Raw genomic sequence first — 23,603 nt, 5'->3', positions numbered from 1 at the left:
TCTTTGTGAAGAAGTTCTGAAAGTTTTTAACATTAAATTAAAAGAGGGTGCTTTTCTGCTTATCATTCAAGTCTTGTTTACCCTGGAAGACACTCAGGGGCTGGAGCACCCACGTGGAAAAAATGGTGGGTGCTGAGCACCCACCGGCAGCCCCCCTATCAGCTCCCTCCCTCCAGTGCCTCCCGCCAGCTGGCAGCCAGGCAGATCAGCACCTCCCACTTCCTCCCAGTGCCTCCCACCCGTTGCAATCAGCTGTTTCGTGGCACGCAGGAGGCTCTGGAGGGGAGGAGCAAGGATGTGGCGCGTTCAGGGGAGGGGGAGGAACTGTGTGAAAAGAAGTGGGGTGCGGGTGGAGCGGGAAGAGGTGGGGCAGGGGTGGGGCCTTGTGGGAAGGGGCGGGGTAGGGGCCGACGGGGCGTGGGGCAGAGCCAGAGATTGAGCACCTTCTGGCACTTTGGAAAGTCAGCACCTGTGCACATGGTTGGCCTGGGTCAGCTGTCTTGGGCTTGTAACGCTCAGGCTCTGGGGCTGAAAAATTGCTGTGTCGATGTTTGGGCTTGTGCTGGAGCCTGACCTCTGGGACCCTGGGAGGATAGAGGATAAATTACATTCAGCGTCATGTGAGCTAATTGTCATTAAACCTAGCTTAGGCCACTGTTTAATCATTTTAGGTGACATGATGCCGAACACTATTTGTACTGGTTTTTGCATCGTGTCTGGTCTCTGCATCGTGTCATCTAACGTAACTGTTCACAATCATGTTAAAACGGTAAAATTCTGTGGCATATACCAGGCTGATATCAGCCATGTTTGTTTGAAGTGCCCCCACTCTATTAGTAAATGTTGATCTTTCTGAGAAGGTTTGTGTTTGCTACTTCCTGAGCAAATGCTAAGCTGCAGAAATGCTAGAATATTCCTCAGTACTGTGGAACTTGCTGCAAAATCCACTTCTTGCCACAGGAATATGATCAAAATGTCATTTCTAGCCCTTATAGTTCTGAAGATTACCTCCAAAAGGTGACCTGAGTACAAACCAATTCAGTGGTGCCTTCCTGAATTTAAAGACAGCATGAAACAATAATTCAGACATGGAGGAACTCCCCCATGAATTTGATAATTCTGAAACCTAAAGATGACAATTTGTGGCCTACTGACAATGTGAGACAGCATAAACTAAACTAAATTAGTATAAAAATGAACTACTGCATTGGCTATATTTCTCATATTCATCTCTAATCCAATTAAAACAACCATTTAAAAAAATTATCTGAAACTGCCACAGAACTTTGACAATTTTTACCAGACTGCCACAGAATCTAGGGACTTTCCCATAGAATGTGGGTTAAGTTTGCTGTGGAGTACATAGACCCTTGTCTATAGCTACAGTTGATGTAACACTTCCATTTAAACTCCCCTATTTTTAGTCCCTTATAAATATCTCAATTTTTTGTCTGAAAAGTTGCATGCTTAAATTAAGCGCAGAAACAGAACATATGATACTGTTTTATAAAACTTTTAGTTATTTAAAAAAATCTCAAAGCAAACAGTGAAATTCTGGCTTCATTAAAGTCAATGGTAGCTTGGCCATTGACATCAGTGGAGTCAGGATTTCACACAAGGAGATTTTTTCCACCGAAAAAATGGTCTAGATTTCCTTTTGCATGAGAGCTATGAAAACTACTTATAAAACTTTTTATGTAATCTTGAATGAGGTGTGTGTGTGTGTATACACACAGATATATGTTAAGAGTATGCACAGTGTATAACGCATAAAAATTCAGCAACATGCATTAAGGTGTGTGTTTTAGGGAATTTGTAGGAGCATTTGTTCATAAATGCATATCCAAATAACCACACCTGGTATGTATGAAATCTAAGATACTAATCTATTAAAACTTACATTAATGTAATGTCAAGGTTGAGACTTCAATTGTTTATGTTAAAACATTAAAAAAATTAAGATTATTGTGTATGCTTGGCTTCCTCAAAGTTCATCATTACTTTAACAGATGATTTCATAGCAACTAAGCCATTGTTTGTCAGATATTATTTAGTACTTATATGGGGCCTGATCCAGGAAAGCCCATATGGACATGCTTAACTTTGAGCACATGGCAATGGCAGTCCTCAGGCACTTTTAAGTACATGCTTGAATACCTTGCAGTAGCCGGCCACTGATCTTAGCTCTTCAAAGCACTTCAGGAACACGAACTAATAGATTCTGACTTTACCCCTGTGAGTTATGTAGGTACAAATTACTATCACTTTTAGAGATGGGGAAACAGATACAGAGAAGAACTGAGTTCCTGGATGCCAGTCCCCTGATTGGACCATGCTTCTCTCTAATTTAAGGAAGTGCACTTTTTCCTGTATAAGCATAGATGCACGTGTTGTATGAAAATGTAACAAAACCCTACTGCATAATATTTGAAAGCATTTAATTGATACATAACTTTGAACTCTACTAAAATACATTGGACTACTAGGCTGCACGAAGAACTTGTACGGCAGCACAGAGAATAAAGTAATTTACAAGTAGAGAAAGCTGGTGTATGTGCTATTGTGTATATGTACGTCACTGGGTGGACTGGGACCCAAGAGGAAACTGGTTCAGGCCACTTGAACCTCATTAATAGACTCTGGAGAGGGCAGCTGGTCTCTGTAAAGAGCCAGAGGGGAACGGGAACCAGGAAGAAGAAGTTGTAGCAAAGTGAAGCTATCGAGAGTTAGAAGGCTCCTCCAGGCTGCATTGCATAGAACGTTTCATGAGAGTCTCAGACTTCAGGGACCAAAAAATTCTCACCAGGTAGGTCTGGGAGGTCTAGGCCTGCCAAAAGAAGGGAAGAACCAGAGTGAAGCTGGAACTTGAGTTAGATTCTCTCCTGGGAAAAGCCCCAGGACTGAGGTTGAGATGTCAGGGCAAAAAGACTCTAGCCATGGAGGGCTGGGAGTCACCTACCAAAAGCAAGGGAAAACTACCAAAAGGCGGGATGGCCTGGCAGAGGTGCACAGGAGAGAAGGCTTCTCTCCTGGGAGAAGCCCCAGGGTTGAATGTGTGGAATTGGTTATAAATAAATTAGGCCCAAAGGGAATGTTCTACAGACTCTGGACTGGCAGAGTTTATTTAAGGAGCCATGAAAAAGGGGATAGCTGATGCAGGGTATGGCAGAGCCACCCCTGGCTATGAGGAGGTGCTGGGGGGCAGCTAGGGTGACCAGATGTGCTGATTTTATAGGGACAGTCACGATATTTGGGGCTTTTTTTAATATGGACTCATATTCTCCCCTCTCCCCCCATCCTGATTTTTCACACCTGCAATCTGGTCACACTCAGGCAGCTGACCCTATTGCGTTGCACTAGATTATTAGAGGACTCTTAACTCTGACTTTTTGTCTGTCTTGTGACTTAAAATTTCAGCCTTCACACTTCATTAAGATTTTTCTCCTCAGCATATAATATAGATCAGCCTAGTAAATGGTTATAAAATCCACTTGACCTGTGAGAGGATCCCAATTTTTGGATTCTAAAGATGTGCCTGCCTGAGGTGGGAGCCCAAACTCCCAAGTCTACTCCGGAATAGGATCTAAGAATTCATTATTCTTCCCCTCAATCTGGCCCACTTTGCATCATTTTCTGTTGCCTATTTAAAGAGCACAGCTGCAGCTGCCATCTTGTTTCTGTTTGTGTGTGTGTGTGTGTGTGTGCGAGAGAGAGAGAGAGAGAGAGATGGGTTTGCAGGAGGCATAGCTCTCTAGAGGTAGATCAATAGCTCTCTAGAGGTAGAGTTTCAAAGCAAATAAGAAAGAAAACCATTCTAAGAGTCTCATGAGCCACGGTTACCTGCCTTAATGGTCCCTGTGACCTTGTCTTCACTAGCATTTTTTGTACAATCTCCCACTATTGCAGTTCCACTGGAATGGCAAAGGTGGGAACACTTGTGTAGACAGGCTGGTGTTTTAGGCCTGAATTACCTGTGTAACTTTAAAAACATCAGTGGTACTAAGCACATGCTTAAACACCCTGCTAAACTGGGATCCTAGCCACTTTTTCATTGAGATAAGATTAGATGACTTGGTGGTTAAAATGCTGAGAGCCTGTCTACACTCCCACTCCCACTTCTGGAAGTGCAAAAATGAGAGATTTAAGAAAAATGATCATGTAGATAAGGACTCAGAATTTGTCCATATTAATTAAATTGCATTTTGTGGCCACCTGTTATGGCCAGAAAAATAGCAGCTCCTTTATGGCCATTATCAACTGACTGTACTGTAAGTGATTGTGACTTTAGTTTGTGTGGGAAAGAACAGGATTAGCCAGGCAGAGTATTGGTATTCTTATGCTGAGGTTTGAAAAGGTGTAATAATAGTTTATCCTTGCCACTGACTGAGATAGTGTTCCTTTATAGTTCGATAAATGAAATTTGCCATATCATTTAGCACTTATGTAGTGCTTTTAACTAATAGATTTTAAAGTACTTCACAAAGATAGAAAAGCATTTTTAGCCCACATTTCATGGGGAAGCTGAGGCAGACAGTGTAATGAAGAGGGTGAAACTGAAACAAAGTGCAAAAGTCAGCTCTCCAACATCACTTTCAACAAGCCATTACCCTCTGATCCCACTGAGGGTTACCAAAAGAAACTACAGCATTTGCTCAAGAAACTCCCTGAAAAAGCACAAGAACAAATCTGCACAGACACACCCCTGGAACTCTGACCGGGGGTATTCTATCTGCTACCCAAGATCCATAAACCTGGAAATCCTGGATGCCCCATCATCTCAGGCATTGGCACCCTGACAGCAGGATTGGCTGTCTATGTAGACTCCCTCCTCAGGCCCTAAGCTACCAGCACTCCCAGCTATCTTCGAGACACCACTGACTTCCTGAGGAAACTACAATCCATCGGTGATCTTCCTGAAAACACCATCCTGGCCACTATGGATGTAGAAGCCCTCTACACCAACATTCCACACAAAGATGGATTACAAGCAGTCAGGAACAGTATCCCTGATAATGTCACGGCAAACCTGGTGGCTGAACTTTGTGACTTTGTCCTCACCCATAACTATTTCACATTTGGGGACAATGTATACCTTCAAGTCAGCGGCACTGCTATGGGTACCCGCATGGCCCCACAGTATGCCAACATTTTTATGGCTGACTTAGAACAACGCTTCCTCAGCTCTCATCCTCTAATGCCCCTACTCTACTTGCGCATATTGATGACATCTTCATCATCTGGACCCAGGGAAAAGAAGCCCTTGAGGAATTCCACCATGATTTCAACAATTTCCATCCCACTGTCAACCTCAGCCTGGACCAGTCCACACAAGAGATCCACTTCCTGGATACTACGGTGCTAATAAACGATGGTCACATAAACACCACCGTATACCGGAAACCTACTGACCGCTATTCCTACCGATATGCCTCCAGCTTTCACCCAGACCACACCACATGATCCATCGTCTACAGCCAAGCTCTACGATACAACCGCATTTGCTCCAACCCCTCAGACAGAGACAAACACCTACAAGATCTCTATCAAGCATTCTTACAACTACAATACCCACCTGCTGAAGTGAAGAAACAAATTGACAGAGCCAGAAGAGTACCCAGAAGTCACCTGCTACAGGACAGGTCCAACAAAGAAAATAACAGAATGCCACTAGCCATCACTTTCAGCCCCCAACTAAAACCTCTCCAACGCATCATCAAGGATCTACAACCTATCCTGAAGGACGACCCATCACTCTCACAAATCTTGGGAGACAGGCCAGTCCTTGCCTACAGACAGCCCCCCAACCTGAAGCAAATACTCACCAGCAACCACACACCACACCAAAGAACCACTAACCCAGGAACCTATCCTTGCAACAAAGTCCATTGCCAACTGTGTCCACATATCTATTCAGGGGACACCATCATAGGGCCTAATCACATCAGCCACACTATCAGAGGCTCGTTCACCTGCACATCTACCAATGTGATATATGCCATCATGTGCCAGCAATGCCCCTCTGCCATGTACATTGGTCAAACTGGACAGTCTCTACGTAAAAGAATAAATGGACACAAATCAGATGTCAAGAATTATAACATTCATAAATCAGTCGGAGAACACTTCAATTTCTCTGGTCACTCAATTACAGACCTAACGGTCGCAATATTACAACAAAAAGACTTCAAAACCAGACTCCAACAAGAGATTGCTGAATTGGAATTAATTTGCAAACTGGATACAATTAACTTAGGCTTGAATAGAGACTGGGAGTGGTTGTGTCATTACACAAAGTAAAACTATTTCCCCATGTTTATTCCCCCTCCCCCCCACTGCTCCTCAGATGTTCCTGTTAACTGCTGGAAATGGCCCACCTTGATTATCACTACAAAAGGTTCCTCCCCCCCCCCCGCCCAGCTCTCCTGCTAGTTATAGCTCATCTTAAGTGATCACTCTCCTTACAGTTTTCAGAGTAACAGCCGTGTTAGTCTGTATTCGCAAAAAGAAAAGGAGTACTTGTGGCACCTTAGAGACTAACCAATTTATTTGAGCATGAGCTTTCGTGAGCTGATGGTATCTGATGGTATCTGATGGTATCTGATGAAGTGAGCTGTAGCTCACGAAAGCTCATGCTCAAATAAATTGGTTAGTCTCTAAGGTGCCACAAGTACTCCTTTTCTCCTTACAGTGTGTATGATAACACCCATTTTTTCATGTTCTGTGTGTATATAAATCTCCTCACTGTATTTTCCACTGAATGCATCCGATGAAGTGAGCTGTAGCTCACGAAAGCTTATGCTCAAATAAATTGGTTAGTCTCTAAGGTGCCACTAGTACTCCTTTTCTTTTAGTCAAATATATACATATCATGGCTTTAATGAATGACTATATATGGCCACAGGAAGGCAGTAAAGCCTGAGGAATAATAAGGCTCTGCTGTATTTTAAACCACAGATAGATTAAATGTGGCCTACAGAGAAAGCCATGACTGCCCTACAGCTGGTTGCAATTTTTAATGTCCATTTCTGATTAAAAAAATTTTAGTTGATCAAAAAAACTAAATTTTAGCTGGGCAAAATTTTCCACCTGAACCATCAAAAACTTTCAGTGTTTGTTTTTTGTTTGTTTGTTTTTGACATTTCAACCCTTGCCCTCAAACAAAAGAATTGGTAGAGAGTCTTTGGCTAAAACAATTTTGTTCTGTATCAATTGTTGTCATGGGAATTTATTTCTCCTAACCAGCTCTAGGCTCCCCATAATTCTTAAAATAGAGATGGGGCCTGAGAAGACTGCAGGTCCCAGTTGGCAATGGTTGCTAAGGAGCCCCGGGGGAGGAGAGGAGATCTGGGATCCGAAGAGGGAGGTCCTGTGCTGGTAAAGTGGCTGCAGTGCAACCGTGAATTCCCCCACTTAGTGAAAGATCTTGCATTTGGCTGAGTTTGCTGAAAGATTTATAAATGTACATGCAATTGGACAAAGTCCAGGGTGCCTTTACATCCTTCAATCTCAGTGACTCAACTGAGGTTTCATCCAGCTCATAACATTTCTATAGGCTGCATCTGTGTATTTAAGACAGGACAGCTACCATCTATTCCATTTTATGTCCTCAGCTCTTGAATAGTTGTGTCTGCAGCCTTCAGTGGAACAAGTTGGGGCATTTCTGCTTTAAACAGATAGTCGTAACTGACTGCAATGATACTAGTCATGTAACCAATGACTACTCAAGTAAATGTGTTTGAAGGATCACGCTCAGTGCTTCTAAAAAGGTAATAACTGTTTTTATAGGAGTTCTTTAAAACCGAAGTGTGTCCAGAACTTAATTGGGAGACTAAACACCCTTTCTTTGTAAAGTGTAACATACAAGGCTAGAGTCTCACCTACAATCCACACATACATAACCCCAGAAAACAGAATAATAAAAACTAATAGCAATGTCTGGATTAAACGGTGCCTTTTAAAGGGCACTGCTTTTCTACGGAAGGTTCACTGGATAAGATAGGCCTCAAAACGAAGTCTTGATTTGACAAAAGAATCAGAAGTTTTAGCCTTTCAATTAGTCATGTAATCCTATCCCAAAATCAGCATACCAGGAGAGTATTTCATACACTGGATGGTATAAATTATATTTGGGAGCTTCCCCAGATGTTAGTCTTTGTCCGATTGCATGTACATTTATAAATCTTTCAGCAAACTCAGCCAAATCTTTCACTAAGTGGGGGAATTCACGTTTGCACTGCAGCCACTCTACAATGGTTGTGTTGCTAAGGAGCCCTGGGGGAGGAGAGGAGATTTGGGATCCAAAGAGGGAGGTCCTGTGCTTCTTGCAGATCCTGGGGAATCAGTGAGATTTGGGGGCTGCCACTGAACCTGCCTCCACAGGAGGAACCCTGGAGAGCTTGTCCCCTGTAGTTTTTCCAGAAGTGTTTTTTCTCCCCACATAACAGTGACTAGTCTGTGCCATCTACTGGATGGAATCTGAACTGTCCAATGACAGGTTTCAGAGTAGCAGCCGTGTTAGTCTGTATCTGCAAAAAGAACAGGAGTACTTGTGGCACCTTAGAGACTAAGAAAGTTATTTGAGCATAAGCTTTCGTGGGCTACAGCCCATTTCATTGGATGCATGCAGTGGAAAATACAGCAGGAAGATTTTATATTCACAGAGAACATGAAACAATGGGTGTTACCATACACACTATAATGACAGTGATCAGTTAAGGTGAACTATTACCAGCAGGAGAGAAAAAAATCTTTTTGTAGTGATAATCAAGATGGGCCATTTCCAGAAGTTGACAAGAACATGTGAGGAACGTGTTTGGTGTAGCTTTAAGAAGACTCAACAGAGGGAGGGGAAGGGAATAGTTTTTGGGAGAACTTTTTTTTTAACTGATCACTTAGTAGTTCTGTTTCATATTTTTCTTTCTTTGATACCAGCCAGAGGAGAGATCATTAGAGTAGAGATTAGTAATAGAACGTTAACCAAAAGAAGTGAATTTTGAGAGGAATTTGAAGGTTAATTGGCTCACAGAGAGATGGGGGCTATTCAAGGACCTGACTTGGAAAGAAAGAGGGAAAGATAGGGGCACAGCCGGACATGAAAAAGTAAATAAAAGAGAACAAGAGCAAAGAGGTGAGTGGGCGGAGGTGTACATAGGACCTTGAGTATAAAGATGAAAAATCTGAATTCAATGCAATAAAAAACAGAAAGTGACTAAAGTGACATTTTCATAGATATTTGAGAATCTGCATTTTGTTTAGTGTGGGAAGAGAGGCAATGAAGCCATAAGGGAGAAGGTTGAAAAGGTCCTTATTGTGATTCCAGTTAAAAGTATTGACTCCTGCTTTTCACAGGATAAGCACATTTGGCATAGTTTCAGTTCTCTTTTAACAGGGTATCTGGCCCCTTAAATGAAACTGAGCCCAGCTCTCCTATCCCAGTCCAAGTGCATGGTCGATTGGTGAAATGGGGAGGGCAGGGCTGCACTTGGGACTTACAAATGAGAACGTGCCTAAAGGCAAAGGAAAGGCCAGAACTTAGAGTCTAGAGAGAGGGTCAGAGTTCAGAAACAGAGCTGGGCTGAGAGCTGAAGAAGGGAGTAGTGAGAGCTCCGGAGTGGAGCCAAATCAGGCTGATGAAAGGAGAAGGCAGTCAAGGGGTCACCTACAAATTTCCCCAGGCCAGAGAGCCATGGCCAGAGAGGGCAGAAGGCTGATAGCAGAAGAGGGAGATGTCTGCTAGCTCTCTCAGCCAGCGAGATGAAGCTGGAGATCCCAAGGGGCTGAAGGCTAGGGGATAATGATGAGATCAGGGGTGAGCCTGCTAATGTCTCCTGGCAAGAGCTAGAACCAACCCTGAGAATGAAGCAGGGCAGAGATGCACCCCAGCTAGAAGGGCTGGGGTGAGATGTGGTGAGAGATGCAGCACTGTATCTGAGAGTCTAGGTGGGGTGAGATACTGGAACTGTACCAGAGAGCTGGGACATGGTGAGAAATGGCAGAGCTGTATTTGCTTTTTATAGACTGTTGGACCTTGAAAGTAGTGTTTGGATTTTGCTGGGAAATTGTGGACTATGGTTGTGGGACTCTTGTAATTAACCTATCAATGGGTTATTTATGTTTAGAAAGCTTGTGTGGAGTTACTGGGGACTCTGGAAGAGGGAAATAGATGTCGGGGCTGCTGGTGTGGTCACCCTGAGGCCACAAGGGGGTACCCTGTAAGCCACTTCCCTATGACTGGTCTCTATCTAGGTGTGTTCTCTTGTCCTAAGGATCGTTGAGACATCATCATACTTGTTACCTCCCAGGGGTCTTTCCCCACACAGCCTCTACACCTGTCATATCTAATTATGTGCTATGGATAGCTCATTCCTTGAAACCAGAATTTGTGCATACTTTTTGCAGCTTAATCTTGTTAACCCAAGAATTGTATTAAAAACAAAACATCCCACCACATCAGTTCTTTTGTTAACATGAGTACTCATCTTTTCAGGACCAAGATTTGGAAGGGAGACTATTATTTAAAAGCACTGAACTCCTCTCACTCAGGCACAAGGAAGACCTCCTCAACAATTTTAGCCAAAGGGTAATAAAAAGTATGTGTTTTAGATCATCCTCAGCAAGGAACACCAGCTCTACGCTTGCTGATAATCAATATCTAAAAAGTAGAATGAATCAAATGAGAAAATTATGATCCTAGGGCCATCAATGGATCCTCAGTACATCAAAGACCCACAGTTGGAAAGAGAAAATGTTCTGGTAATTTGCCATTCACAACTCTTATGAATTTATGTACCATTCTGGCTGAATGGCTGCAAAACGCCACATACTAACGTAATAAGCTTGGTACAAGCAAAATTCACTCTCAGCATAAAGACATCCAAGCAGTTTAAGAATGACACACCTTCCTGGCATGATACATGTTAATCTTTTAAGACTTCCACTGAAGAAGTGGAAATCAAACTCTGTGATAGGGAATGGATGCACAGAGGATACATTTTCATATTAAAGAAGATATTCCTTATGAGCAAATACTTTGGGGTCTTAGTATGGTGGAGGAAACAGTGACTAATGGGATCAGTGCTATAGTTGTTTAGAAGTTTTGTGTCACTACTGTGCTATACTGTGAGAAAGCTGTTTGCAAGAAAAGTCAGGAAATGCTTTCATAAGCTCTTCTACCGCTGGTGTGTAAAGGAAGTACAGAAAGGGAAATAATAACCTAGTTATGAGGCAAGCACAGCTACCTTTTAGCAGTTATTTTTCTCTTCTGCCTAATCACTTAATCCTGCCTAGGATGCTTAATACTCAGCATAGCAAATCCTTGTAAGGACAGACAAGAACAATGAGATAACATCAGTCAGTCTTCTTTTAGTTATATCTTCTGTCAATCACAATTTGATTTCTTATTAGAATTGAAGGGGAAAACATTATTTAAGATGGATAAACATCAACATGGCATGTGTGGAATTAAAGGAAACCCAAGAATAATCTTTAGAGTGAAATATGTGTGTGTGTAGATTTATTAAGAGCCATATTCTAGATCTTTGCGCAAAGTCGGGGTTTTGTGCAGGGGAACTTCATGGTGGGCCAGAGTTGGGTGAGGGTACATACTCCTTTTCCCCGCAGTGTCTGAACCATTAGCATAGCTACTCTGATAGCTTCTGGGCTGTAGTGTCTGCTGCATCCCCACCTACCTTGGGGTTTACAAAGGCACTAACTCCATTGCCTTCTCTGTCCTGCCACTCCTCCAGCACACACACAACTCCACCTTCTGCACTGCTGCAGAGCTAGAACTCCAAAGTGAGCATGGAATACATAGAATCCTGTCAGACCACACCTCAGTCTACTTTAACTGCATAATGGAACGGCAGGGTTCCATTGCCTTTAGAGATTTGGCCCTAAATATGCATGGAAATTCTGATAGGTGTTCAACATTAAGGCTGTGGTGACATATTCCTTCTGTTTGGTATCCCCTGCACAGGGTCCTATGCCAAAAAAGCTAGTGAACTTTTTATTTAGTGGATTGTCATGCTCTTCGTTGCCTATTAGACTTGTCATAAAATGTGAGTAAAAAGAAAAAAAAGGACATTTCCTGAGCCTGTAATCAAGCAGCTGTGAAAAAAATAATCTTCTCACAGTGATGATCTCATATAATCTTCATCTTTTCTCTATTTTAATCTTGCTTTGAACATGAGTTTCATAGTATGAGGGCAAATGTGAGTTCAAAGCCATTAAAGATCTGGAAGAAACCCTCGCAAGGGGGAAGCAATATGTTTTGTATTCCTGATCCCAATATTCTGATACAAATAACTACACAAAAGGCAATTCCTATATTTGCATGCTGTGATAGTAAAGGAGAGTAGGTCCTCATAGCCTTCTATATTTCCTTAATGGAGTTTGTCAACCTCATCCAATTAAATCTGTTGTTCTCAAGCCCCCATTTCCGATGTACAGTATCTACACTTGAGTCTCTCTATCCCCAGCACTCCTTACATTACATCTTGCACAGGTGTCTTCTCCTTTTCTCTGCCTCTCTCTCAAAGCTATTATTTCTCCTTCTCTCGCTGTCTTTGCAGTTCTTTCACCGTATTTTTTTCCAAGCTCCCTCTCTGTTCTCTTTCACCTTCTTTCCCTCTCCTCCATTTGCCTCTGATCTCTCCCCTTATTTCTTTTTCCCTGTTTCACTCTGCTTTCTCTCTCTCCCAAAGCATAGTTGACAACATGTGACCATTTTTGCCAGGAACAGTCCTCCTAATAAGCAGGGTCCTGCTGCCATTAGACAACCCTCCCCGCAGTCAGTGGATAGGTTGGTGGGCATGTTGAGGAATTTTAGGTTATTTTATTTTTAGAAGGTGAGAATCAAATTGCCCCAGACAGTTGGCTGATTTGAAAAATCATCCCTTGAAAACAATGTTCCTTCCCACAGCTCACCATTCTCCTCCCCCCCCCCCATCCCCCATGGTTTCCCTATCCTCGCACTACAGTGACATTTACTCGCAGGGACAGTATATGCTTTCCTCTTGACTGTGCCCTACCCTCTTCCCCTGCTCCTCCCTCCAATGCCCATAACTGCCTGGTAGCAGCTCCATGCTGTCCTGGCTGAAATCAGTATAGCTGTAGAGGCAGATGCTGGCAGGGCGAAGCCGGCTGCCATGGTCCCAAAACCATGTGAATCCTCTTCTAAGAAAATGAGGGGAAACTTAAAAATATCCAGCTGCAGGGGGGTGCAAGGCACCACTATTTTATTACGTATGTGTACTGGCTAGAGGCCCCGCTTTGGGAACGAGGACTTTTACTACCCGCAGCAAATGTAAAGCTCCACAGAGAGCAGTGGATGTGCATGATACTGCATCAAAGAGGTTGGGGTGGTGCCCATCCTGCCAATAGACTGAAGCCAGGGCGGTCCACGCGCCCCCCCGCCAATGCCGTGTGCAACGCTCGACTCCTCTCCCTAGGTGGCGCTGATGAGCGTCCCGCTCCTGCGTGGCACCGTTCTCCCTTCAGGCACAGGGGCCTCAGACGCGCATGCGCCGCGAGGGGCAGGCCAGGTCAGGCGGCCGCGCATGCGCCTTGTGTGCTCCTGGCCAGAGGATGAGGCGGCGATGGTGGTCTCGCTATCTCCCCGCCCCCCGGCTCCCGGTCGCCGAGGTGCCCGGATGTAGTGGATGAGGCAGCATCAGGCTCGCTCCTGCCCCCGGGACGTGTAGACGAGTGGCGAGCGGCTCGAGCCAGGAGCGCCCAGCGCGGGGACCCGGGGGAGAGCCGGAGCCTGCGCCGACCCGCATCCTGCCCCCGCCGCCCTGCAGAGCGACCGGCCGGCTGCCCCGGCCAAGCGGAGAGGCCCCGCTCCCCTCCCCCAGTGCAGCCGCCGCGGAGACGCTCCCCGTGGCCGGGCCTCCCGCCGGGCCCCCGCCTCCTTCCACCGTGCGCGAGGAGCGGCCCCGGCATGAGCAGCGCCCGGAACAACCGCGTGATGGTGGAGGGGGTCGGGGCCCGGGTGGTGCGGGGCCCGGACTGGAAGTGGGGGAAGCAGGACGGCGGCGAGGGCCACGTGGGCACCGTGCGCAGCTTCGAGAGCCCCGAGGAGGTGGTGGTGGTTTGGGACAACGGCACCGCGGCCAATTACCGCTGCTCGGGGGCCTACGACCTGCGCATCCTGGACAGCGCCCCCACCGGTAAGGGCGCCCGGCCGCGGAGCGGGGCAGGGCGCTCCCTTCTTTCTCGCCCCGTTTGGGCAAGGGGCAGGAGGGGCTGGGGTGCTCGGTCAGAGCGGGGGTGCTGTGGACTGGACCAGTGGTTTCTTTCTCTTTTCCTCTCCAGGGTCCGAAATCCTCCCGCTGGAACTGATGGGATGAACTTCAGCCGCGGGGCGTTGTAGGCTGTAGGGGAAGTAGCCTGGACGTCTCTGTTGTGGACTTTTAAATCGTGATTAGATAAAGCGTTAGTAAATGTACAATAGGGAACAGTTCTGCAGGAATGGGTGGGGTTGGAGGGAGGCGGTGGGACCCAAGATTTCTTTCATCTTTACTTTTTATTCTAAAAATCTCTCTCAAACTGGTTCAGTCACTTTGTATTGAGGGCAGCAAGATGTCTGGCAGCAGCCCTTTGTTAGAGCTAAACTCATCAGCTAATTTAAAACATATCTTACTTACATTACACTTTATTTCTACTTTGGAAACAGCCAGAGAATGTTAACACTCAGTTAAAATAATTAAGTTTTTAAAATTTGCTTATCTGTTTATGCTTTGAATTTACTCAACTTGGACAATGGGTCTAGAGCTGTTGGTTTAACTCTCATGTTCTCCTGCACTGACACTATGCGGCAAATTTGGTGGTGTAAATACTACAGGGAATGTTCAGGCTAACAAAAGCCAAACCCCGTGTTTTCATTTAAACTTTCAAAAAAGAAAAATTCTAGTGGGCTCTTCTTTTCTTTTTTTCCCTTCTTTTTTAAATTAAAATTTGGACATAAGCTTACCTGACAGGATTGGTTCAGAGGAAGGATAATTGGTCAGATTTATTGGAATTCCTAGTGTTTTCATTTCATGTCTCATATTTGCATTTTGCCTTGAGAAGAGAAAATGAATGGGAGGAGGAGAAGGCCACTGGTCCAAATTATAGATACAAAGAAAAATGATGTAGAAAGCTTATGATGTTTGTTAATTTCTTTAGCAGACTTCATAAGATACAGAAACACAGAACTTATTAAAATTGTTAATACAAATGTGCAATAGAGAAAAAACTTTAGTCATATTGAACACTTGAGATGGATACCCATGATTCTAAATGTGGCACTGTTCTTCTCTAGATATCCTTTTGCTGTGGTAGGATTGGACTGAGTATTCAGTAGGGATATGGTTTAGAAACGTAAGCTGAAAATTTTTTTGAATTGTTACAGAAACAATAAGGAAAGAGAGTGTGTGTGTTTCAGTCTTGGATCCTGATTTTGCAAATGTTTATGCTTGTGGTTAACTTCATTCACATGAATGATCCTACTGAAACCTGTTTGCCTGCTCCTGCTTAAAATTAAGTATTTGCATGTGTCTGCAGGGTTGGTACCTTAAATGCCTGCTGTTCTTGATCCAGTGTATAGACTTCAAAGGAGTATTGTCAACTTGAAATGTATCTGAAAGTTCTTAGCTACTGTAGTTGCAAGTGACTATGGAGGTTTTCACCATTTTTTTTTGCTATTTTTCAGTTTTTGTATTTTTGACTTAACTTGTAGATGGTATTTATTTCTGTCTCATGTATTAGCCTGATGACAGCATTCTTCTGCACTTGTTTGGGATAAGCTCATATTTTTGCTTCATGTCAGGCTCCACATGAGGGTGTTTGCAATAAAAGAGGAGTTAGGGGAGTTGTTGTTTCTGAGTTTTAGGCTAATGGATGTCTCCTCTTCATAGAACACCTGTATGGAGCCAGGGGGTAGCTGGAGTTGGGGTTGAGTGGTAAATCTCTTCTTCATGTCACAGTTCCTTTTGTGGAAGCGATAGAAATTTGGAAAGAAGGGGATGCAGCGGGGAGGTAGTATAGTCTAATAGAGAGAACACAGCATTAGGACTCTGGACCTTTAGGTTCTAATGTGTTTTGTCACTGTCCTGCTGTGTGACCTTGCTTGGGTAAGTCATGTCACCTCTATGCTGGCTTCTTGTCTTATGTAGATGAAACTCTTTCTCACTGTGTAATTGTCTGTTGTCTAGCACAAGGGGGCCTTGATCTCAGTTGTGATGTTTAAGTACTATTGTAATACAAACAATAGCAAGAAACTGGGGATGGGGGTGTTAGAATTTGGGAATCAGCACCTTAGTACTGTTAGAGTGGCAAGTGAGAAGGAATCCACAAAGGGAGGTTTCAGAGTAACAGCCATGTTAGTCTGTATTCACAAAAAGAAAAGGAGTACTTGTGGCACCTTAGAGACTAACCAATTTATTTGAGCATAAGCTTTCGTGAGCTACAGCTCACTTCATCGGATGCATACTGTGGAAAGTGTAGAAGATCTTTTTATATACACACAAAGCATGAAAAAATACCTCCTCCCACCCCACTCTCCTGCTGGTAATAGCTTATCTAAAGTGATCACTCTCCTTACAATGTGTATGATAATCAAGTTGGGCCATTTCCAGCACAAATCCAGGTTTTCTCACCCCTTCCCCCCTCCACAAACCCACTCTCCTGCTGGTAATAGCTTATCTAAAGTTCCTTACTGAAAAGACCACTATAAACATCAGCAAAGGAACAGAAAAACCTTCCTTTTTAAGAGAGAGAAAAAAAAAGAAAAAAGTGTGGGGTGGGGGGGTAGAGGGAAGGGATGGAAAAGAAGGGGGGGAAAAGCCCAAGTGGGACATATTGTTTGAATGGGGCTGTATCAGAAACTGGATATTTTTTAAATTTTAAGAAAATTTGAGTTGACAGTGTGTCTGAGGTTATGTCTTCACTGCAGAATTCAATCAAGTGTAGATAATTTGAGTTAACTCCTCGCAGGTTAGCCTACTTCCAGTGAGAGCACCATACTTTGAAATAAGTTGAACTACACAAAGTAGTTGTGTTAGCACCTGATGAATTGTGCTAACTTGAGCTTTAACCTGTACCCCTCGACGGGCCAGCCAACTAAGGTTAAGAGCACTGCCATACTTGAGTTAAGGGTTTTTGTGTATAGATAGGGTTCAAGTTAATTCTGCAGTAAAGCAAGCCCAAAATATGTTTTATATGTTTCTGGAGATATACAAATAACTCTGATGTTTTATTATAATATATAATAAAATTAACCGATTTTACACTCCAACATTACTACCAGGATAATATACCACTGAAATAAGTGCATTACAGCGTCTAGACAGATGAATAAAAGTATAATTCCATGATTTTTCATTATCTTAAAATATTGATATTCATCTTGATTAATGCATAGGGACCTTGAAATGAAATTGCTTGTCTTGTAATTCTTTGAGATATACTGTTAAAATACTATTTATAAAATAAAAATTCAGTTGGTTTTCAAATAACTACAAGCATGCTAGCTCAATTTTATATTCATTCCTCATTCTGAATACCTAATAAAAGGAATTCTCAGGAGGAGGTATTGTTTCATATTCTCTGTGTATATATAAAGTCTGCTGCAGTTTCCACGGTATGCATCTGATGAAGTGAGCTGTAGCTCACGAAAGCTCATGCTCAAATAAATTGGTTAGTCTCTAAGGTGCCACAAGTACTCCTTTTCTTTTTACTGTGGATTTGTTTCCACTGTTGGAACTTTCTAGTTTTTCTACCAGATTGCCACAAAATCTATGGACTTTGTATAATCAGTTCTGTTGATTGAAGTTCTTGAAGCCAAAATCTGTTCCTACTGTCAATCATAAAGAAACTTGAGGCCTGTAAACAGATTTAGACTTCAAACATAATTGAGTTTATTTTCCAAAAATGTTTGAGTTATATATAAAACGCTGAATTTAACAATTTGATTTCACTACTCACAGGCCTGTGCACTTGTCAGAATACAGCATTTTGTAGGCACATAGTAATTGACAGATGCTCTATGTATTTAAAAATTACTTATTTTAAATGTTTGACAGTAGTTATATATTTTAATCACTACTGCAAGGCTATATTAATGCTTCATAAGTATCAAATCTTGCAATTCCCTAGCATTTCTGCAATTTCTGTCTTGGTTAAAATGAAAATTGTCCTGCTGGATCATGTGGGAAAATGAAGCTTTTATTGCTTAATCAGCAATCTTACTCCAGACCAGAGTAACATTGCTTACTAAAACTCAGTGTTGTCTGAAGATTGTTCAGTGACTTCTGAAATGAAGTTCTTAGTCCGTGTCTAGAGGTATCGGCTAGACATCTCCATTTCAGGGACAAGCTACATTAGTGAGGCAGTTTTGGGAAACGTGCTCTTGCTGTATGTGTGTACTTCTTCGTTTTAGAGTAGCAGCCGTGTTAGTCTGTATCCGCAAAAAGAAAAGGCTACAGCTCATGAAAGCTTATCCTCTAATAAATTTGTTAGTCTCTATGGTGCCACAAGTACTCCTTTTCTTCTTTGTTTTTATGGATAAATAGAGATGGAGGCCTCAGTCATGACATCTGTATGGATAGACTTTATGCCATCATGGAGACCCAGTGGGTCTTGTGTGCTGGTATAATGTCTGATTGTAACCATTCAGTGTTCAAATGGCAAAGAACAAATCTGCGCCTTGACTTTGTCTCATAGGAAGCATTTTTGTGTTAGCTGTATTTCCGATCATGGTGATATTTCACTATGATATTGTATACTTGTTCAGTTTTTACAGGTTTGCTATTTATCACGGTTTTCTTCCACAAATATGTTTGTGTTAAACAAAAAAGGAACAGGAAACATACATAAATCTCAACTACAAAAATCTCAAAACCATTTTCAGAACTTTTTTAGTGCTAATATAATGCAAGATTTATCAAAAAATATCACTGACTAATCTGTGATCTGTCAGAGTTGTAAAGTGAGTTTCTGCTTCTCTATTGTGAATATGCACATGGTTAGTATAAATAATTTTATTGGATTAAAATGTCAGACTCTTCATTAAAAAATCTAACTTGAAGAGTCACGTTCCACATTTATTTGCACCTGTCTTAATGGTTAAGTCCTGCCTTAAATATTTTATAATTTCAGTTGTTGAAACTTTATTTTCATTTAAGTGAACAATAAAATGTTTTATGTTGGTGTAGCAACAGACAGCTTGATTCAACCAAAGAGAGAAATTGTGGATTGCCAAGATATTTGAGATTCATCATAACACCATGTGTTTTGGTTATATTTCTTCTGTATTAATTTTGACCAGATGAATGCTGCTGATAATGTAATTCCATACTTGTTTATTTACTAAAACAGTGGTTTTTTTTAAAGCTAATTCCCCCATTTGCTGCAGAATCACCTTGATTTTTTTATTTTTTTTTAAAAAAAGTCCTGTGTCTCTTTACCTCCCTGTCTATATCCTTTCTCCTTGATAGGGCTGCCAGTATCTTGCATGATGTGAAGGTGGGGTGCATATTACTTTTTTAGAGTAGTCAATTGTAGCCCAACTTCAATTAAAAATGACAAATCCCTTTGCACCCCCCCACTTTCCCTTTCCCATTTTCTTAAGGAGTATAAATTGGTAGCCTCTTGGTGATCATTATTTTAACTTTCTGTATTGCCCTAAACAAAATGCAATCTTGAATGTGGAGGGGGTTACTGAGTCAGGGATGTAAAAAGGAAGAGGATGATTTTAGATCAGTCAAGGAATTTAAACAATGAGGAGAGAAAAAAATAAGTTATTTTCCTTTAAGTCCCTTTGAGGTCGGCCCTGGGATGACATAAGAGGCAGAATAGGAAGTGGTTAGAGATTTTGCAGACTCTACGCGCAAAAAGGATTCACTTTTATTCACTTGTCCAATTGACCACGTCACTCCATTAAGACCTCAAAGTAGGAAATAAGGAGTTTGGTGCCTTTGAGTCATTTTTACCATTTAGTGTGGTTAAAAATGACATGCCTACTATACCTGGGCGTACAAGGGGGTCCTCAGAAGGCAGCCTTATGACTGTTTTCCACTGTTCCTGGTCTGGGGGAATCTTCACACGCAAGCTTAGATGTTTGCCATATATCTTTATAGGCAAAGAATGACAAAAGATGGGGTGAGAGGATATTTGTTTCGGAGCAGTGGCCAGGTGGGAAGGCAGTTCTCTTCCTCCCTTTCGCGGTCCCTTTCCCTCAAGCTGTTGGAAAAGGAGTACTGGTTCCTACCACTGTGGCCACTTTGCACGAGGATTCCATCTTTCAAATCAGCATCTAGCTAGTAGGTAGCTGATAAATTTGAAGCCCTCACTCCCAAACCACTGTTCCTTCTGGACAAGAGAAGGAACCTTTTATTTTTTTGTCTGTTTCCTCTCTAATGTCAGAGATGCCTAGTTGTCTCAAGGCTGGGTAGCTGGGGCGGATTCTCTGCTACTATAACCCTTGTCTAGCATCCATTTTTGCGTTGTCCTGACCACTGAATAGCACCACTGCTTATCGCTTCTGGTGCTCATAACTTTCCTAACAGCAGTAGAGTGAAGCTGACTAGATTCTTCTGCATTTCACTGCTGTTCACAGGGTTCTGAACAGCAGCAGTGAAAACTTTTAGGCCTGCTTGGTTCTTACTCTGCTATAGCTTGGAAAAGCTATGAGCATATGGAGAGGCTTTGGAGCTCTCTTTTGGCAGACTTAGGAAACAACGCTCCAGCGGTTTGCACGTGGTTCAGGTTTGCAAGTTACCTTAATAACCAAAAGAGCTAGCAACTTAATTTTTTAAAAATCAAAGCATAGATTCTATTGAATAATAGCAGTTGTCCATGAGAGCTTCCTACTGATCACAGGCAAGTACATTTTTCAAACTGTGGTTAAAAATATAGATGGACAGAATTTAAGGTCCTTTGTTGTCCTGCGGCTGTTAAATATAAATCAGACTAAAACATCAACTGTTAGATCCTTAACATAAACTGTGTCACTGCACAGTAGTTGTTACAGTTCCTTATTGAGCCATTAGTAGAGAATTAGCCTGACAGTTAAAACTCCCCAAGAGATTAGTGTTTTTGATGGGGATTTCTGACAATTTAATCTCTAGAAGTTAAGGGAAACTTCATTATCTTTCCTCTTAGAATATCTGTATTGAGTATGTAGCTGGGAAAAAAATAAATGTGGTCAGTAATATATATTTAATTGTTGAGAAGGGAAGGACCTTTCAGCCATGGACTAGCAACCAGAAAGATGAAGGATAGTCCCCAAACCTCTTCCCCATCCATAATTCCTTGATTGGCATGGGCTAATATGGTTGCCCCTAGTGAACCTGCTTGCTCAAGTATTCTTTAATAACACATTTAATTTAATTTTTAATGGCAATAAAGATCTAAATAGTATTTTTAAAAATCATACTGGTGTTACATTCTTGTTTTCATAGGTATCAAGCATGATGGGACTATGTGTGATACTTGTCGACAGCAACCAATCATTGGCATCAGATGGAAATGTGCTGAATGCACAAATTATGACCTATGCACAGTCTGTTATCATGGGGACAAACATCACTTGAGGCATCGTTTTTATAGAATAACCACACCAGGAAGTGAAAGGTAAAATGTGTTTTTTTTTTTTTTTCCTGAGTTTAAATACAGGAAATAATTTATTGTAGATACATACTTTGTCTAACTGCTCATTTGGTTACTGTAAGTTAAGCGATATAACATATTTTCTCAAGACACAGATTCTGTTCCTGATTCTGCCACTGATTTATTTTGCAGCCTTAGACAAGTCACTTAACCTCTCTGTCATGCTTTCTTTCTGTAAAATGGGACTATGGTACTTTCCCTTTGTTAAATGCTTTGAGAATTACGATTAAAATCATTATGTAGGTGCTGAGTATTATGGTGTCTCAAACTCAGTATTTCTTTTTTTTCTTACAGCATTCTGTATTATTACTGTGTCAGAGTCCTAATTCACTAGCTGTACTTCTGGTTGTGATAAGGAAAGAAGGCAGAACAGTGTATTTCTTCGTGAAAGAAAAAGTTTCATATACAAGTAATGTCCATGAAAAGTCGTCATTCTTTCTGTGAAAGACTGAGACTGTTTTTCATATATTTTTCTGAAACAAATACACATTAAGTATAGTGTTTTCATACCTGAGCTTTTACATAGCAGGTATACATTTGGAGAGACATGAAATTTGAGCTTCCAAACTGTCCAGTAGAGTTCGCAGTGTACTTTTCTGTTCACTTATCTTTGAAGCCTAACCATGACCACTTAAATGCCAAAAGTAATTGCTTTATTAACAATTCACCTATCTGTGCATTTCTGATGTTTGTACCACTGTAGTATATAGGCACCAAAATACATAATGTCAACAGGATAGCTGAATTAGAAACAGAATTATGACTTTGCTGGAATATGAGGCATAAAGGATAAGTTGGGTCAGGGAGGGGAAGATGTCTTTTTCAAACACAGGTCTTTAATAATATTTAATGGAACACAGAAAGTGACCTGGAAGAGAAATTGATTTCTATACAAATATTTTTTTTTCAAATCTGCTTCTGTTTAAAATCCCATTGCATTGATAGGCAGAATGGTCTTCTTTATATTACTTCAGAGTGGTAGCTGTGTTAGTCTGTATCAGCAAAAACAATGAGGAGTATCTGTGGCAGATTAGAGACTAACAAATTTATTATTTATTTATTAGCCCACGAAATCTTATGCCCAGATAAATTTGTTAGTCTCTAAGGTGCCACAAGTACTCCTTGTTATTTTTATATTGCTTGATAGTTGAACTTTCCAGTCCCTTTTAAAAAGAGGTATTTGATGTAGCCAAAATGTTTCTATGAGTTAGTCTGTTCCAGCACATGCCCTTTTCGTCTGCTTTTCCGAGGTAAGCAGTGATAGCAATCCATAGGCTCACCATATACTTATGCGCTCTTAGAGCTCATCCCCTTAGCTTCTTCCTGTAGCCCAGTTTGACTTCTGCCTTGATGATGCCGCTCATATACACAGAAAGGATGTGTTAGCTTCAAGAAACCTGTTGCTGTTGGAGCCACTTTAGCTGTGAAAAATAAACTGAAAATATGTAACTTTTTTTTGCCGTGGAATTTGAGGGAAGGTTCGAAAGAGGTAAGTGTTTAGAGATATTCCATTAGTGGGTGAAGGTAAGCTGAGAGCTCAGCCAATTTAATTCATGAGTCCAGAATAGTATAATGAACTGCATGCTGATGTCAAATCTACTATTGATAAATCTCTCGGTTTTGTAGACATTTTAAAAATTTTTTGACAGAAGGCTAAAATCCTGTTCCAAACAAAACATCTCTTTATGGAGTCCGTCACTCTCATTCATTCGCTGGACAGAAAAAGTAGAAGAAATCACTAATCACTTGATCTGCTGTTTGCATAGTTTGCAATAGCAGCTTATTCCTTCTGTGGCTCCTCATCTGCTGACTGTGATAAATTCAGCAGAAGAATTTTATTCTCTTCCTAAAATGGTTGCGGGGCAGTGGGGGTGAAGAGGAGAAATCTACAGTTCTGCTTAGATTAAAGATATGCTTTGTCTGCCAAAAAATCTCGGGCTTCATGCCATCGTGAC

General features: G+C 41.9%; 1 protein-coding gene across 5 annotated transcripts in view; it reads left to right on the top strand.

Annotated features, from left to right (window-relative positions):
- Nucleotides 1-13,588: 13,588 nt before the first annotated feature.
- Nucleotides 13,589-23,603, top strand: part of MIB1 (MIB E3 ubiquitin protein ligase 1) — a 95,109-nt gene continuing 85,094 nt past the window's right edge. For 4 of the 5 annotated variants that reach the window (XM_077810377.1, XM_077810376.1, XM_077810380.1 and 1 more), the window contains exons 1-2: nt 13,589-14,168; nt 21,441-21,612. In XM_077810377.1, the coding sequence (XP_077666503.1) occupies nt 13,940-14,168; nt 21,441-21,612 (401 nt within the window). In that variant the 5' untranslated portion in view covers nt 13,589-13,939. Of the gene's footprint in view, nt 14,169-14,313; nt 14,434-21,440; nt 21,613-23,603 lie in introns of all 5 variants that reach the window. The other variant, XM_077810381.1, reaches the window with a different exon arrangement.

This window comes from Eretmochelys imbricata, chromosome 2 (assembly GCF_965152235.1).
Source record: "Eretmochelys imbricata isolate rEreImb1 chromosome 2, rEreImb1.hap1, whole genome shotgun sequence".
Lineage (NCBI taxonomy): Eukaryota > Metazoa > Chordata > Testudines > Cheloniidae > Eretmochelys > Eretmochelys imbricata.
This window is presented reverse-complemented; position numbering and strand designations above follow the sequence as displayed.